The sequence below is a fragment of the Primulina eburnea genome, chromosome 17 (genome assembly GCF_022965805.1).
Source record: "Primulina eburnea isolate SZY01 chromosome 17, ASM2296580v1, whole genome shotgun sequence".
In the NCBI taxonomy this organism is placed as follows: domain Eukaryota; kingdom Viridiplantae; phylum Streptophyta; class Magnoliopsida; order Lamiales; family Gesneriaceae; genus Primulina; species Primulina eburnea.
Window position 1 is genome coordinate 206,693 of NC_133117.1, and position 17,768 is coordinate 224,460.

Here is a 17,768-nt window from a genome sequence, read left to right on the forward strand (position 1 = left end):
GAATAAAGATTTATGCGACGTGCTATAAACAATTTTATCTTGTGTCCATTGATAGTCCATTCATAGTTGTATGATTTGAAATAGAATAAAAATTGAACATTGATAATGAGATTTTTAAAGCTTTATTATTTGGCAAAAAATTGTGTGAGCCGGTATCACAGGTCGTATTTGTGAGACAGATCTCTTATTTGGGTTATCCATGAAAAAATATTATTTTTTATACTAAGAGTATTACTTTTTATTATGAATATGAATATGTTTGGCTCGTCTCAAATATTAGGATCCGTGAGATGGTCTGACATGAGACTCACTCTTATTATTTTTAAGTACTTCTCATTTTTAAATTATAATGGAAGTGGTTCTTGAACATGTTAAGTTAGAGATAATTCCAAATAAATTTAGATAGCTAAAGTGTTGGAAAAAGTTAAGTTAAATGGTAATATACTTGTTTCGATTGTAACAAAAAATTCGAGTGATTGAAGTTGGACAACTACTTTCGAAGTCGTAGATAGAAAAACAACGAATAATTCATGTTTACATGGTTCCTACATTCAAATTTTTTAAAAATGATAAATTATGCTGAATTCAAATTAATTTTAAATGATACCATTTTTTTCAAGTCATGTTACAAGTACAACAAGATTTGTATAATAATTTTTATAACACAAAAAATAATATAAAAATTATACTTATCAAAATCTCTCAATAAATTCACATAAAATTTTATTATCTATTTTATAAGATAATAAGAAAATCTTTTTTTTTTTTGAACAAGAAAAATCTTATTATATACCGTAAAAAAAGAAAATGTTATTATATAATTGATGAATATTATATTTGTCAAAAAATTATTTTATTTTAGCAATTTCACCATAATTTTTTTGGATAAATATAAATTTTCCCAAAATCATTTTCCATTTCCTGCTACTCCGTAGGGATGGCAATGGGTAGGGTATGGGTCGGATTTCATACATCCATCCCCATACCTATTTATTAAATTCATCTCCATACCCATCGGGTATTGAATTTCATCTCCATCTCCATCCCCATCGGATTATCGGATACACATACCCTACCCAAATACTCTATTATCATATACAATTGAATTTTTTCAAATTTAAATTGTTTTAATGAAGTTATGAATATTTAAAAATTTATTTAAATGAACAATAAGAAAAATTATTAATGATAAAAATTTGCAAAATAAATTTTATAGAAAAAATAACAAAATTAAAATAGCCCAAGTTAAAAAAAAAAATATCAAAACCAATAAAAAAACAAAGTCACGTACATTTCAAACTCCCAAAATTAATTGGTTAAAAAAACACTAAAATGAATTGGGAAATATTCAAACAAAAAAGGAATACAATGAACCATAATCAAGAAATAAAATATTTTTCAATTTTTGAAGTCAAACATTGAATAAACTTAACAATGGAGACGATGAGAAATTGAATGAAAAATAAAAGAGTGGTAAAACCTTGAAACGTCAAAATGAAAGTGAAAGGAGAGAGAAAAAAAAAAATACCGATTTACTTGGATTTGAGAAGATGAATATTTAATATAAATAAATATAATTACTATATATATATATGTATTTATATATATATTAATTTAAACGAGTATTCGGGTCGGGTGTGGGTCGGATTATATCAAACTCGCTTCCATACCCAAATCCGAAAATCCACATATCCGATTACTCAATTATTTAATCGGATCTAAAAATCCCTCCATACCCTCTTCTATTCGGATCGGATATCCCAACGAGTTCGGAGGAAATTTCCATCCTACTACTCCGGTTTCAGATTCTCGAAGCTCCAAGCCATGAAACTCAGGCTCAGGTCCATTGAATCCAAAGAAACCCTAAAAATGGAAGCCCCAAATCCATGTACTCTTCGTCAACTCAAGAAGATTATTTCACAAAACCTCCCGAATTTCCCGTCGCCCGCTTCGATTCGCCTATCCCTGAATCGAAAAGACGAGCTTCGACCGGACTCGCCTGGTGGCGAGGACTCTCTCCAGCTTTTAGGGGTAGCCGCTGGTGATCTTATATTCTATACCCTCGACCCTGATTTAGTGCAGAATTATCCGCCTGTTTCGGAGCGAGAAGTTGGAAATGATTCGAAGTCCGTATATATTCATCCCTCCTTGGAATCTGAGGCTTCTCAACATTTGAATGCCGGTGATAGCCCCAGCGAACCCAAGATTTCTGAGTTTGATGGGCTGGAAAGGAAAACACTAGATACGGCAACCCAGTTGGAGGAATCTACGGATTGCATGGAATTAAATGATAATTTTGATGAAAATTACAATATTAGTGGTGGGTTTTCAGCAGACGTAGTCGAGGAGTCATTTTCTGTACCTGGGTATTTGAGGAAAGTATTCATGGACGAGTTGAATGATGATCGTGGACGTGATCATGAGTTGACTGTAGTGGCAATTCATGCTGTATTTTCAGAATCTGGTTTTGTGAGATTTGATCGAAATTCAATTAAGCAAGTTGGTGGTTTTCAGTTTAATGATTGGCCTTCAGGTAGTTTTATGCCGTCAGTGTCTTACACTTTGCCAGATATTGTTGCCCGGGGTGATGGAATTGACAGCATTGTCTTGAAATTTCACAGCTTAGGGAAGTTCATGTCTGTCTATGGATCATTAAGGAATGAATCAAGGGGACACGGTACACACTTTTTAAAATTGAATGAGGATCAACTAGTGCCACTTTTGAATGTTGTTTGGGCGAATTGTGGTGTGACCGAAAGTTTGAAAGGATTCGGTGGAGGTGTTTCAACTACGTCACCGGAGAAAGAGCTGTTTAAGTTTTGGAGAGATGTAAAAGACAATCTTGCATTACCATTGTTGATTGGTTTATGTGAGAAAAATGGTGTAGCACTACCTCCCTGCTTTATAAGACTACCCACTGATCTAAAAATGAAAATCTTGGAGTTGCTGCCTGGTGTTGATGTAGCTAAAGTAAGCTGTGTGTGCTCTGAACTGCGATACATTGCATCAAGCGATGACTTGTGGAAGTTGAAGTTTAATGAGCAATTTCAAAATGAGAGAACGGAGGGATATGCTAGTTGGAAAAAGGCGTTTGCCGTGGCTTGGGAGAGGGAGAAGTTGGGGAAGGTTGAGGAAAGGAGGAGATCAGAGCAGCACCTAGGAGTACAAGACATCTGAATCCATTCTTTGCCCCTCAGGTACCTCGTGTAATAGGCGGTCCACACGATATTTGGCCTGTTCTTGGGGATGATACACTTGCCAGGCTCCGTTTTCCGGTCAATCCTCTGATTCAGAATTTTTCTCCTCGCTGTAGACTTGGAGGGCAAAACAACGTGGAACTTATCTGAAAATAGAAGGTGGTTTAATGGCCGTTAGTTCAGCTTTTATGGTAGTAATGACCGTTGTTGAAGGCGAGCAAGGAAAAGTTGCCTTTTGATTTATAAATTCATCATATTTATGAGGATGGATCGTGGGGAAACGCCATGTCTCTGTCATACTCGGTGAGTAATAACCGTCGGACAAAATGCATGGGTCTCACAATATTACAACATGCTATCCAAATATAAAAACTACGTCGAGAGTTTTATTCTACATAGAATCTATTCTGGAAGACCAAAGATTTTGGATGCCATGTTAGAAAATTACACGAAGTCTGAATTTGAACAAGATTTGGACGGTTTGAATTTGGAGTCTGAACAGACAAGACTCCCGATGCAAATTGAAAAAATTATTATTATTTTTACTAATCGATCAACTCATTAATAAATAGTAAATAAGAAATTCTCGGGTCTGTGCTTGGATCGAATTTTTTCTTCCTTTACATGTTGCACACTATTAATCTATATTATGATATTGTCTGTGAGCCTTATTAAAAAATTTATACCAAGTTCATAAAAATAAAGCGAAAAATTTTAAAAATCCGAAATTAGACACGTGAGAATCGCCATTGTAGTTTATACCTACATATTGTTTTCCAATAATTATATGTAATAATAATAATCTAATAAAGAGTTTAGCAAAAAAAATTAAATCAATATTTTTAAAAAGTAAGTCTTTTATAAGATATACTAACAAACTGACTTCATCTATATTTACAATCAAAAATAATATTTCTGAAATAAAAAACAATATTTTTTCATGAACTAAATGGTATTGAAAATCGATTTCACAAAAATAATAAATGAAATAATATCTTATGTTAGTTTTAAGTACGAATATTTTTAACAAAAGTTGGGTAATAGTACCTATCCTAACAACAAAAGACAACCAAATCAATGATTTACTCCAAAAGATTAGGAAAGTTATTTATTTTATATAGTGCCGTATGCTCACGGCACCTCACATGTACGTATATATGGGTATAACCAATCCGGCATCCTCCACATGTTCATTATAAGATATATGCCTAACATACATGATTTAGCATCAAGTGTCGCATCACATTTGATGATCTGAAACATACAACTTTTGAAGATCAAGTGAAAATAAGCTACAAAACAGATGTTACAGTGCTGAAACTTGCCGCAACATCAACCATGTTGACCAAAAGATGTGCTAATACACGAAAAACTAGGGGGGAAAAATCAGAAACTCGATTATTCCTGACTGCGCTTCATTCGACAAATGACTACTGAGGACTGGTTCCATAACTAGCTAAAGTCCAGTTAGTGTAACTAGAAAATTATTGCCTATACAGGGTGTTGCGTAACGAGTACCCCAGATTTAACCACATTGTCACGTTATAGTTGCACACCCGGTGTAAGCAAAAGTCTCAAGTAAAACCTGCTAACAAAAAGGATGTACAAAGATTTACACGTCTCCACAATGCTACGCTGCAGGAGGTCTCTGTTTATTGTGTTTGTTTTGCACCAGACCAAGAACAAAATCAGTAAATATATGTTCATATTCCGGCATTTTCCCATATCCTGCTAACATGGGTAAAACGTTAGCAATTCACGTTTTCATACTTTCATGATCCAAAAAAAGGAGTAAACAAAGAAACAGTTTTGTACTTGAATCGGTAAGGGTCCCTAAAACAAGAAAATCAATAATCTAGAATAGGAAATGGCTGCTCAAGTGATCTGATCTAGGGATTCAGGATCTGAGGATAGATACAACCAAAGATTAAAGGTAAACTACACAGGCATCCATTGAGGCTGGTTAGTTACAAAGACAAACCTCGCTCCTAAAAAAACTACAAAAACCACCCCTGCGTCTAAAGAAAATTTGAATATAAAAGCATTTGTTATGACAAGTCATCATTGCCCTTCACCTCTTATCTTCTTCCTCAGCCAACTATAGAAATTAGTTTATGGCCGCCGACAGTAGCACATAACTGCCAACACCACCGTATCCTTTCCATCACTGCTACCTCCCAACCCATTTCAGTGTTCACCATCTCTTCCTGACATTGACATACCACTCGTTACCATCTCCCTCACAATCGCTCCCCCTCCCCAAGTTCTTTCTGTGCACCACGTCCTTTGTCATTTTACAGCCACTTTTAGTTCTTTCAAATTTCTCTCCACCGCCATAGCAGCGTTACCCTATCGCCCCAATTATGTCCTCTCCCTCCAACTTATCATTAAGCCACAACCCTCATCCCCGTCCTTCGTCGTTCTACAGCCACTTTTGTTCTCTCACTTTTCTCTCCACCTCCATAGCAGTGTCACCCTATCGCCGCAATTATGTCCTCTCCCTCCAACTTATCGTTAAGCCACCGCCCTCATCCCCTTCTTTATTCCACTTCCTATTGTTAGTTTATAGCAGAAAAGGAATAAACTCTCACAAGAGTAATATAAGAAATGAATTTTTGAGTTTGATTTCGTTCAAATAACTGATATCAAATCTTCTGGTGTTGCAGCATTTGGGTAACCATGTAAATTAATTCCAAATCCGTATAATATTTTGGTAAAATATTTTTAAAGTTTAGGTGTTTCTATAACTGATTGAAAATGTTGTACCTTTTAACTGTAAAAGATCCGAAGTCTTTCCATTAATTTACCAGGAATTTTATAATTACAGTTTCGCTCCTAAAGGGCATTTTAGTCCGGAAAATTGTCCAAACCCTTATTATTGACCTGAGGATATTCCCAAAAAACGTTAATACTATGACATCAGTAGATTTTTCAGAGCAGCACGCCAAAAAACTGTTGGACAGTGTAATGCCTAAGGGCTGGTTATTGTAGTTAAGAAAACTCAAGGGTGGTTATTGTAATTTGGAAAACCTAGGTAGGTGTGAGGGTAAATTTCCGCAAAAGAAATCATGTACAAGCTCAGATGATACACTTCATAAAACAAACACGCTACAAGGGTTGAAATAACTGTTTATGAGGATTCAGCACTTAAAAATCAAATGAACTCAAATATCATCACTTTACCAGGGAAGTAGTTGATGTCAATGACGTAATACAGATCTTTGGTCCCCTTTTGCCTAATCATATCAACATTAAATAGCCGGAGACCCTAAACATCAAGTAAAATAACACATCACACATAAATGGTAACGACACTTTATATACTGTAGCATCAAAAGTAGCAGAAGACTGAAGTTCCCATATAAATTGGAACGGAATTAAAATTTTGTTGGAAAGATATTCACCAGTCGATTACGAAGTTCTCTTGCAAGTCCCTCAAGCAAAGGTCTTGGAGGAAGTTCTACATCAATCAATGAATTACTATGAAATAAAACTTCACGTTTTGAATAAACATAAATAAGACAGCAAAACATAGCTGACATGATCTTATGGTTTGTCCAACTCAGTTTATGAAAGTTGTGAATTAAAAAAAAGATAACAATGATCTAAAAGGCCATAGATGGAAGTTTTTGAGCAACTATACTTGAATGGGGTATATCGTGTTTAAATCATTTCAGATAGTGATGGTTTATTGTCCCCGTGCACCAATGTATCATCACTTTTTTGGTTGGTGAATGAGCACCCAGTACACATACCACCTGGCTTAAGATATATTGAAGTACCAAAGAAGTCCTATTTGCAACAGCGTAGATATCACTGCTGTAAGGGGACTCAAACTCACCAGCAACAGCAGGATCCAGATCAGCCTCATCTGCACTAGCTGCAGCGCAGGAAACTCTTGGGAAGCGGAAAACACCAGAAATTTTAGGTAAGTCACATTTGGTTATATCAGGCAGAGAGAAACGCCGGACAACATTTACGGACTCGCCGATGACATAAACTTTAAAGAGAACGCCGCCTATCATTTAGCAATTAAACATTCATAAATCATACAGGCAACACCAGAAAATAATGGTGACGAACTAAGGAGTAAGGAATACACATACCGTGATTAATGAACTCTTGTAAAACCATTGGAGGCTCTAGTTCTGAGGGGGACAACTGATCGTATGCAAGGAATAATTCATGCGACTTAGCACTTCCATCAACAAACAGAGGTTTCACAACTGAAAAAATAGCATTTGAAAAGTTTATGTCAACAATTAAATATTTAAGCAGAGAATACAAAATTTACTCATGGAGTGACAACATAAGAAAAATCTAATGTATTGCACAACAGAGTATCGGATTTTAGTATTTCAAACTAGGTCAACATCACATTCTATGGGAAGAAATCTTCAACCACTTAAATAAAAAAGATATCTGATTTTGAAACAGCATGCTTCTTCCAGTAATACACAGCCACTACAAGTATCCTTTTTGTATAATCAATACAAGATCCTTTTACTGAGCACGAACAAACCCCCTTCCATGATTAGAGGGAATTGGGTAAAAGCTAGATTTCCTACAGTATTTCTTATAGTGTCAATGCAATAATAACGTGCATTCTTCCAAAATAAAATGGAACAATACTAGCATACCGAGAGGTAATCTTAATCCAGCTTTAGTAACTTCATCTGGTATTGCAGCTGTATCTTTCATAACAACCAATTGCCTTGGGATGCAAACTTTTCCTATTGCAGTTCACAGGAAAAAGTAGCTAGTGAAAAGGAGATAAAAAAATTACATCGAAAGTCACCTCAGAGAAAATACTAACATCAACAACACACATGGTAAGAAGAAAGGCAACATTTTAAGTTTTTTCATTTTTTTGGTGTGGGACTGCCTACATGGTGAGAAATATATGTCACACAGCCCCAAAGAAATGAAAGTACCATAGCAATCAGGCAATTTCAGTTCAGCGACCTCTTCAAGCATTGATTGGCGGTTGTGAACATGTTTTATGGCTTGAGGAGGATCCAGAATTATAACCTCGGGATATTCTCTCTGATAATCCTTTATTAAAAATAAAACTAAACATCAGTGACATTGAAAGGAGGCTGTTTCAGTAAGATAAAAATCATTTTTTAGTCACTATGATTGGCCAGAAAAATCTAGACTGTTTCTCCATGTTGGAAGTCATTTTAGTCACTAGGTGTTCAAATCTACCACCTTCAGACTATAACCTGGCATAAAGTATCTGGAATATATCTCTATCCTAGCAAGAGAACACCTAGAATTTGACATTAGAAATATTGGAAACACAATTCCACAGCATCATCGGAAAGAATTAATTGTCATTCCATACAATTTTCGTAAAAAACACTATGAAGATTGAGAGCACGAACCTTAATAGATTGGGACCACTCTTTTCCAGCTAACTAAAAGAGAAGGGAAAAATCAATCAAGAAAATGTTAAACTCGAAACTTTTAGAAATGGCAGCAGGAAAATAATGAGGTTGCCAACAATATGATTTCATTAGCCAGACCTTTTTACTGACAGGAATTCCTGCTGAAGGCAGGATGAATTGACAATTTATATCATGATAAAAATCAAGCATTCAATTCAAATAGAGGTTTTAACCAATTAACAGATGGTAACTTATTCTCCAATTCATACACATAGATAGCATTCCCATTGGATTTTAGGGTCAACATTTTATAAGCCGGATAAAAAAATACCGTTTTCAGTCATCACATATTTGTATTTTCATATTCCAGAGAAATTCAGAATCTAATATTTTTATATAGCTAAGGAAAAGGAAATGGATAGAGTTGTGACAGCTGAAAGTTTTAAAAAACTAAGATTCTGTGCTCTCCTATTGTAAAAAGTGAGCTACCAAATAACATGGAGTTGGATTCGGATAATAGCGGTAAACTCCAGTATATTTTGGTAATATTAATAAGAACCAGTGAGGTGTCGTAGGGAAATGCCGGTGGCAAGTAGCGTGTGAATAAGAAGAGAAAACAGATGAAAAGAAAAGAACTCTTGGAGATAAGATATGAAACTATTCATTCATATTGAGAAATGTTTGAATTTTTGTTGACTAAGATAAGTACGACAGTGGACATTTGAAACCATATGTTTGTTTAATGGGTCAAAGCCAGCTTTTATCCATCATTCATTTTTTGACTTCTAACTCTGCATATCACCTCTTTGGCACAAACAAACTAAATGTTTGACTCATAGAGATTACAAGTTCCTTGATAACTTAATCCACAGGATGCAGGTGAAAGATTTGCCATTGTTTTGTTTCAGCACTGAAAATAGTTACTGTGCAGATCCCTTGAAATTATAATAGGATTACAAAACATGTACAATCACTTTACAGAGAGTTCAACTCTGACCTTTTGTAAAATTATGTCAAATGGTCCTTGCTCCAATAAAGGCCTGTTCAAGTCGATGGAGACATATTGTATCCCTTTACTTCTGCATCGAATATTATATTTACAAACAACGCAATAGAGAAATCTTAGGACACACAAACCTCAAAACAAATTTTGCAAACAGACAGCCGATGTAAAAGAATATAACTAAGATAAAAAGAGTTAACAACACATGACAAGTATAACAAAAGGTTGCAAAATTAGATAGCTTTATTTCTTTCACCAGTATGTAGAGATTTAAAAGTAGTAACAAATTCCAATTCAAGGCAATTCCCCAGGTATCGACGAGGGAGGCAAAGTACTAAGAACATCGCTCTAATATATCATATTCCCAGCCAACAATATGGCTTCCTACAATTGGCCATTCCTCAAGGGTTTAATGAGTAAAGTGGAGTCAGAGTGGCATAAATTGAAGATTGAGAAATACAGAAAATTCCCTTCCCTTTTCAAAATAACAATAATAATGATTCCCTTTCGGGCAACTCGGAAGAAACAAAAAAGTGGATGTAGAGCAGAAACACAAGAAACTTGAAATTTTTACTCTGAAAAAATTGAATTTGGAAGATCTTAATTAACGACATGCGAAGAAAATGATTTCTTTTCAGGGAAATACTCATCATTAATAACAAAGTTGGCTGGGACAAGTTTTCCACTTGCACAAGGAAAATAACAGGATTGACTTCGGTAAGATCACCAAGAAGTCAAAAAATACTAATCACCGCAGGTTAAGGCATATATTATGGAATATATCATACAATGATACAGACTGTAGCCTAAAGAGAATATTATTATGGAATATACCCGATAATAAGTTACAACTTCCTGCTAAAACCATTGAAGTAAATGTACAAGTCAAACAAGTATTGACCAAGAATTGTTCAAATCGTACACCACAACAATCCCAAATAAAACTTACAGTGCGCGATTTTGGTGTACTCGAATTAATTCCTTTTGATTTTTTAAGAAAAATCTAAAAACTTTAACCAGATCATTTATCCTTGAACACTAAATAATAATGAAAATAGTAAAAAGATTTGAAGCATCCGAGTACAATATAAGAAAAAGAACTCAAATACACCTGAGTATTATTCCCAGAAACAAAAACACGAAGGTCTGTAGGCGCAAGGATCTTTAATGTATTAGAGCATGAACTACCTCAGCAACACAAAATAAAAATTTACGCGGCGGACATCTACAGGGGCAAATTCAATTGAAACATCACATCAAACGGCATAAAAACACTCATTTCACACAAAAAGTACGGTTAAAAGACACAATTGCATTCACAGATTTAGTTTGCAATGGTTACCGGGATAAACGGATAAGTTTCTGCTGCAAGAAACTCTTCTTCTTCTTCGAAGTAAGAGCACAGCCGACCACAACACTAGGCGATGGCGACAATGACGGAGACGTAGGCGGTGAAGAGGAAATGTCGGGCCCGCCTGAATTCACATGTGTTTCGCCAATCTCCTCTTCTTCCTCATCACGGATGCATGGATCCGAAATCTCTCCGTTCAACTGCATACCCACCAACGCTTCACCAGATTAAAAACCCTAGTTCCCGTATTCAACCCTCAGATTCCCACTCGATTTCGTCACGAAATCTTGGAAAACTGTCTCAAATCCTTCGCCTTCTTTCTTGGATTGTTAGATATACCAAAACTATATGCGAGTGACTGTTAATTTGTGGAATGGAAAACTTGAATCCTCGATCGTCTTCCCAATTATTAATATTTGTTTTTTGGCATAACATAATACATTTATATAATTATATATATATATATATATATATATATATATATGTATGCATACAACGGAATATATACGATCGAGTGCTTCGCAGATATATATAGTAGGCTCCTCAAGTGGCATCCCTTTTTCGATATTGGGGGAAGGGATCTGCGCGCAATGTGCCACCAGCGCCATCCCATCGTAAATATATATATATATATATTCTAAAAACAGCATATGATCGAAGCTTGTTTACTGTCTAAGAATAAGAATATATATTCGATTTTTACAAGAGCACAAATATTTATTGTCTGAATTGGAACTTTTCGAGAAAAAATATTATTTATTATGTTAAAAATATCTTTTTATAAATATAAATTATGTCAATTTGTCTCGCTAATATATATCCTTGTCTGAATTGGAATTTTCCGAGAAAAAATATTATTTATTGTGTCAAAAATAATTTTTTTATAAATATAAATCAGATCAATTCGTCTCGCTATAATAACTTATTAAAAAAACATGTTTTTAGTGTAATTAATTAACAATTAAAATGTATCAAGCGGGACCACATATTCAATACATTTTTCTTTATATGCCTATTTTATATTTAGTTCCAAGTATTTGTTTAGATTGATAATTCCAAATCCTTCATATAAATTTAAATCTATATTAAGATTTAATTTCATATATGTATAATCCAATGATATATGTCACATCTCAGCAGTTATCGGGTACTAATAAATTTTTGGATTAACGTAATAACGGCAAATCATATCAGTCGTATTGGACAAACTTTGTGTAAGAGACTATCATGAGAAAATGTTGAATAAGAAATAAAACTTCTTATCGTTAAAGCAATATTCAATATTTAATCTACCAAACCAAACACTGGACATAATTTTTTTAAAAAAATTCGGCTATAAGATAGAGATAGAGCAACCGGATTAAAATTTTATGACTGAAATTTTATATTGTTTGGAGATATTGATCAGTAAAGAATAAGGCAAAAACTTGTGTGAGACGGTCTCACGGGTCGTATTTGTGAGACGGATCTCTTATTTGGGTCACCCATGAAAAAATACTACTTTTTATGCTAAAAGTATTACTTTTTATTGTGAATATGGGTAGGGTTGACCCGTCTCACGGATTATGACCCGTGAGACGGTCTCACATGAGACTCACTCAAAGAATAAAGATGATTGATATTCCAAATAAAAAGAGAAAAATCCGGATATTTTTTGCTATCCTCGATGGGTAAAGTCAAATTATTTTTCCAACGATTCTTGGAATTGCGTCTATATCAATGGAAGACTCCATTTTTATCTGATTTTTTTAAACGTCGGTCAAATATTTTTTTAAGACAAAAATGATCTCCTCAAGTGTATTTAAAATATATTTCTAAAAAAAATTCCCAAAACTCAGGTTGTTTCTCGCTTTATTTCAATCTCACTTGGATTCGAATGTGTTTTGTAGGCGTGTATTTCGATGGACCATACATAGATTTTGTTTTGTTTCATATTTGGTTCATGCCGAACTCGAGATTCTTGAGGAAAAGGGGATCAAGAATCTTGAGTCCTCAAGATTGTTGCGTCTCAAATTGTTGCTATATGCGTCTACGCAATGTGTTGTGTGGATGTATTTTGCCAGGATGCGTGATTTTTGTGTTCATGTGTAACTTTTCTACTTGTTTTACTGGAAAAGTTGTTCAGTTTTGCTTTGGTAAAATCACACATGCATGCACAGCAATGCTACGACAGAAAATAGCAAAAATACACAATGCCGAGTTATATATTTCGTTTTCTTGATTAAAAAAAATATTTAGCTCTTCTCTTTTTGTTGCCAGCTTTATTTTCTCAATTTCATACTGTCTTTTGAACTTTGGTCAAAATCTTGATCGACAACGTGAATGGTGTGTGCGGGCCGGGGAGGACTAGTTTTTCTGCTCAAGTTCATATTTCTTGAGTATTGTGTTTGGTAAATTTTTTTAAAAAAACTTATATATATAAACTGAATTATAAAAAAATTTGGGTATCCACACTTTTTTTTTTCTAATTTGAATTTAATTTAAATATCAAATTATTCTCGTGAAATATAATATATAAATTGGTTAATAGCAAATTAATATCATTATTAAAATAATATTTATTTATTATTATTATTATTAATAACAACTGTAATAGTAACTATAATATTAATACACGTAATATCAAGAATAGTTCTTGCTCATATAAATATAATAATTATAATCAGTTTTATAAGTAATATTAATTTATTATAGCAGTAACGAAAATATTTATAATACAATAATGATGTTAATAATCATGTACTTATGCTAATTAATTATTACTGTTAAAACAGAAATATTAGTTTTATTCAAACATTTTAACAACTTATTTTGAAAATAATACCATACAACTCGTAGAGGTAATACTATTTTAGTTTCAATATTTTGTTCTTGTGTCGTACTTCTTGTGCATATTGTTCTCATAGAGATAAATCCATCAATTTGCATAACTAGTTGTTTGACAAAAATTTGTGTGAAACAGTCTCACGGGTCGTATTTTGTGAGCAGATTTCTTATTTAGGTCAATCATGAAAAAGTATTATTTTTTATTGTGAATTTCGATAGGTTGACTGTCTCACAGATAAAGTTTCGCGAGACTGTCTCACAACAGAACTGCTCCTAGTATTTTAGCATACTCAACCTTCAAATTTTATATGTTCTGCTTGGGTTCTTTTTTGGAAAAAGATAATGTCAGATCTTATTAATTAATTATATGGAGCTTATTTGACCTTTTGATAATATTTCATTGCGGCCAGTAGTTTTTTTCCATGGAGGCCCCGGAGGAGGGACTTCACCGAGTTACAGGAAATTCTTTGATCCTAATTTTACAGGATAATTTTGTTTGACCAGGTTTATTATCTGAACTGTCTGGTATTGGAGGATACTAAGTTTTAGTCATATTACATTTCTGTACGTGAAAAATTATTCTGTCAGCAAGGTGCTGGTAAAAGTACGTACACCTCATGCTCGCCTGGAGGAGAATACAACATAGGACCTTATTGAGGACATCGAAAAGTTGAGAGAACACTTGAAACTCACAGAATGGATGATAAATATTTTCTTCCTTACGAACTTTGGTCATTGCTCCGATATGTGCATCCCATTAGCGGACTTTGCAGGTTTTTGGTGGTTCATGGGGGAGCACATTCGCCATAGCATATAGTCGGTCACCCATATAAGGTTTCAATAGGTCTTTTGTGTTGGAAATTTGAATCAAATTTAGAGTTTGGAGAAAAATAATGAGAACTGAATAGTATCAGGGAGAGTCTTGTGTGAAGTATATCTTAATTTACATAAACAGTAGAACAGTTCAAGGATATCATGTCTACTGGTTAGCTAGTAAAGCAAATATATTTTATAAGGGAAAGTTCAAAGGTAACACCTACATATCCTATGCATGATACAACTGTAGAACTTTGTCACCGAGGTTTGTATCAATTTTCACTCATGTGAGAGATTGTTGAAAATTTGAATCAAATTTAGAGTTTGAATAAAAATTACGTCTTATGAATGTAAGAGTGTCTTTTGGCTCTCCACATTCTTGAGTTAATTGAAGAGTTTTGGCTCTTCATATTCTTGAGTTAAGGAAGATTAATTGATTTAATTAATCTTGCATGAGTCTTGGTGTGCATTTTGGGACTTATAAATACTGTGTTCATTTCCTTATTTCATATACATTAAAATCTTATCTCTTTCAAGTATTCTCTTGCATTTCATATTGTTAGCTTTCCATTTGGGCTCCATTAAATTTTGGTGATAAAGTAAATGTACGTTTTCAGTTCACCGTAGTAGTGTCTCGTGCTAAGTCACTGCTGGTTGTTCCGTTGTATCCTGAAAAATAGACATCCAAGACGATCCTCGAAGCATGTACAGGAGGAATCTGTTTTAAAGATATTGTACTTCATACATGTCTCGGTTAAGTTTATTTTAAGCTTTGCTCTAATGTAATTTCCTCACTATTTAGTTCATTGATTTTTACGAAAGTTACTGTATCGTTCCATAAGATCTTGCAAATACTAGGAAGAAAGATTATTGCATCATAAAATATAGTTAATGAGAATATATTTTATCTAAGACAATAACGAAGCCAATTATGCAACTTATCTGATAGTGTATCTAAAAATCAAAACATCACACATCACAAATGTGCGAAATTGCCACAATACATAATTCATTCACGAACCGTTTCTGAATTCATGAAGACAAAAAATTCTGAAAAACGCTTGAAATCAACAAAAAAAAATTATGCTCAAGAATTCGGGAAATGGAAAAATATTTCATAATTTAGCAGCGACGTCTTCGAGGGGCGTAGAAAGCGAGGGATCTTTCTCTAATTCGGTCTCGAGCTGGCTGTAATTTCCTTTGGCCTTGAAAAGTTGGATATGGTGGTGCTTGCAGTAGAGCTTGCCCTCGTGTGCTATGTAGTTGGATGGACTAATGGTGCAGCCTCCATGAGTGCACTTGAAGCAGCTCTTGTGGTAAGATTTTCCATTCACGGTCACCTTTTTGCACGATAATATATATGTCATATAAGATGTATCCGTCTATATTTTGTCATCTATGTTTTTTGAATTTTAGTCTTTTTTTCGACGCTAAAGTTAAAATTTGAAAATTACTAAAATCTTGAAGATGAATGATCCACGGCAAATGCAATTTCTCCATATTTTTATGACGTGAAAACTGATCAGAAGATCGGACATACCTTCTCAATTGGGTAAACTGTGCTGCTACATCCCACACATTTGTCTCTCGTACCTCCAAACATACTTGAAACTTTGCTTGCATTCTATTCAACATTACATATATCCAAAATCAGAGTCATTCGTTCAATTATTAAAAGAAAAAGAAACAATCCTCTGCGCCAAATTGGCGCAGAGGCATTCCTCTGCGCCAAAATTTGGCGCAGAGGAGTGCCAAAATAGCGCAGCCCCCATTGGAGCAAGAAATGCTGCACCATTTTGGTGTTTTGCACCAAAATGGTGCAGCGTTGGAGATGGCCTAAGGATGAAAATTACCTCATTTTCCGATGCCTTATCTGGTTTCAAGACTTTAGGAGTACCTGGAGAAAAAAAAAAAAGAAATGAAGCCTAATAAAGAAACCAAATTCAGAAATTTAGAAATAAAGTTGGTGGTAATGAAATGATGATATATATAGAGTACCCTCGAAACTTTTCTCCAGGCTACCAGTTCTCTTGAAGATCTGATCATAGTGAGGTCTGCAGTACAGCACCCCGTCAATGGAGTTGAAGTTTCCGAGCTGAATTCATATGATCAAACAAAGGTAATCAATGTTAGACATGGAGTAGATCCCGATATAATATATAAACCAAACCAGATTTTGCCTTATCCGCTCAAACATAAAATATGTACGTACCTTAAGGGTGCCATTGCAATGGTGGCACCTGAAACAAGCCTTGTGATAAATCCGGTTATCCGCTGCCAGTCGATCGACCAGATACACAGTCAGGCTACAAGCTCTGCATTTCTGTGTCGTGCCCGCAAACGCCATCTCTCGTTGTTTTTATTCTAATCCGAATCTGAGAAAAAGAGAGCAATCTTTCAACTTAGATTGCCTCTCTTTCTCAACTTTTTTTTTTATTATTTCGTTATAACAAAATCTTATTCAAATGTTTATAGAAAGGTATAAATGGGCACGAAGATTGAAGAAAATGGAAGAGTGGACAGCAGCGAATTGCGGGTTGGGATTTCGGAAACGAGAATACATAATGTTTCAAGGGAATTCTCTGATAGCACATCATTTCTTGCGAAGTATAAGCAATCTTGTTGGAGGCTTATGTGTGACGCCCACTATATTTGGAATATGATTATGTGCAATTATTAGTCATTACGAGAAAGTAGTTGGCCTTCTCCTTCTACCCAAAAAAAACTATAACTAATGTTATCATTGTCATTGAAACGAACTTTTTGGATTTTTTTCTATCAAATCTTATTCATATTTATAATAGTAAGTAATGATTTTTGGTATAAAAAATAATATTTTTCATTGACAACTCAAATAAAAGATCTGTGTCACAAAATTGATTCGTGAGATTGTCTCACGAAAATTTGTGTGAACACAATATAATTCAAAATTGTTAAAAACTAATAATAATACTAGGGAATAATTACTTAATCTTAATAATAATTTTCTTATTAAACTTTTCAAGACTATATTTCATTATCATTTTTTAGTTTGTAATTTGATGTCCGAATCGAAATGATGCGGATCGTATTAAAAAACAGACAGAAACTTGTGTGAGACGATCTCACGGGTCGTATTTTGTGAGATGGTCCAGACGGATATCTTATTTGGGTCATCCATGAAAAAGTATAACTTTTATGATAAG

The 17,768-nt window shown here is 34.2% G+C and overlaps 3 protein-coding genes across 4 annotated transcripts; 1 reads left to right on the top strand and 2 right to left on the bottom strand.

Annotated features, from left to right (window-relative positions):
* The first annotated feature begins 1,771 nt into the window (after nucleotides 1-1,771).
* On the top strand, nucleotides 1,772-3,797 carry LOC140818616 (F-box protein SKIP22-like). The gene has a single exon (XM_073178639.1). The coding sequence runs from the start codon at nucleotides 1,825-1,827 to the stop codon at nucleotides 3,175-3,177; it is 1,353 nt and encodes a 450-aa protein (XP_073034740.1). The 5' UTR covers nucleotides 1,772-1,824; the 3' UTR covers nucleotides 3,178-3,797.
* A 773-nt stretch (nucleotides 3,798-4,570) lies between these two features.
* On the bottom strand, nucleotides 4,571-11,526 carry LOC140818038 (inositol-tetrakisphosphate 1-kinase 4-like). 2 transcript variants are annotated; one of them, XM_073177845.1, is made up of 10 exons: nucleotides 10,933-11,526; nucleotides 9,585-9,663; nucleotides 8,585-8,617; nucleotides 8,132-8,252; nucleotides 7,838-7,930; nucleotides 7,304-7,423; nucleotides 7,039-7,215; nucleotides 6,602-6,657; nucleotides 6,381-6,465; nucleotides 4,571-4,925 (listed from the first exon to the last, which is right to left on the bottom strand). In XM_073177845.1, exons 1-10 carry the CDS (start codon nucleotides 11,145-11,147, stop codon nucleotides 4,828-4,830), a joined length of 1,077 nt encoding a protein of 358 aa, XP_073033946.1. In that variant the 5' UTR covers nucleotides 11,148-11,526; the 3' UTR covers nucleotides 4,571-4,827. The 2 variants fall into 2 exon arrangements, with proteins under 2 accessions (XP_073033946.1, XP_073033945.1); XM_073177844.1 differs by having other exon boundaries at nucleotides 9,585-9,666; nucleotides 10,933-11,524.
* Nucleotides 11,527-15,505: 3,979 nt separating this feature from the next.
* On the bottom strand, nucleotides 15,506-17,037 carry LOC140818257 (LIM domain-containing protein WLIM1-like). The gene is made up of 5 exons (XM_073178166.1): nucleotides 16,796-17,037; nucleotides 16,582-16,678; nucleotides 16,437-16,480; nucleotides 16,124-16,207; nucleotides 15,506-15,923 (listed from the first exon to the last, which is right to left on the bottom strand). The coding sequence occupies exons 1-5, from the start codon at nucleotides 16,928-16,930 to the stop codon at nucleotides 15,699-15,701; spliced, it is 585 nt and encodes a 194-aa protein (XP_073034267.1). The 5' UTR covers nucleotides 16,931-17,037; the 3' UTR covers nucleotides 15,506-15,698.
* Between the last annotated feature and the right edge of the window lie 731 nt (nucleotides 17,038-17,768).

Excerpts from the sequence above, each read along its gene's own strand:
- LOC140818257 (XM_073178166.1), bottom strand. The coding sequence starts at position 16,930 with ATGGCGTTTGCGGGCACGACACAGAAATGCAGAGCTTGTAGCCTGACT. Across the intron at positions 16,679-16,795 it reads ATTGCAATGGCACCCTTAAG|CTCGGAAACTTCAACTCCAT; the intron begins GTACGTACATAT and ends ATATGAATTCAG. Across the intron at positions 15,924-16,123 it reads CAGTTTACCCAATTGAGAAG|GTGACCGTGAATGGAAAATC; the intron begins GTATGTCCGATC and ends TCGTGCAAAAAG.
- LOC140818038 (XM_073177844.1), bottom strand. The coding sequence starts at position 11,147 with ATGCAGTTGAACGGAGAGATTTCGGATCCATGCATCCGTGATGAGGAA. Across the intron at positions 8,618-9,584 it reads TTGACATAATTTTACAAAAG|TTAGCTGGAAAAGAGTGGTC; the intron begins GTCAGAGTTGAA and ends CTTCTCTTTTAG. Across the intron at positions 7,424-7,837 it reads TGGATTAAGATTACCTCTCG|TTGTGAAACCTCTGTTTGTT; the intron begins GTATGCTAGTAT and ends CTATTTTTTCAG.
- LOC140818616 (XM_073178639.1), top strand. The coding sequence starts at position 1,825 with ATGAAACTCAGGCTCAGGTCCATTGAATCCAAAGAAACCCTAAAAATG.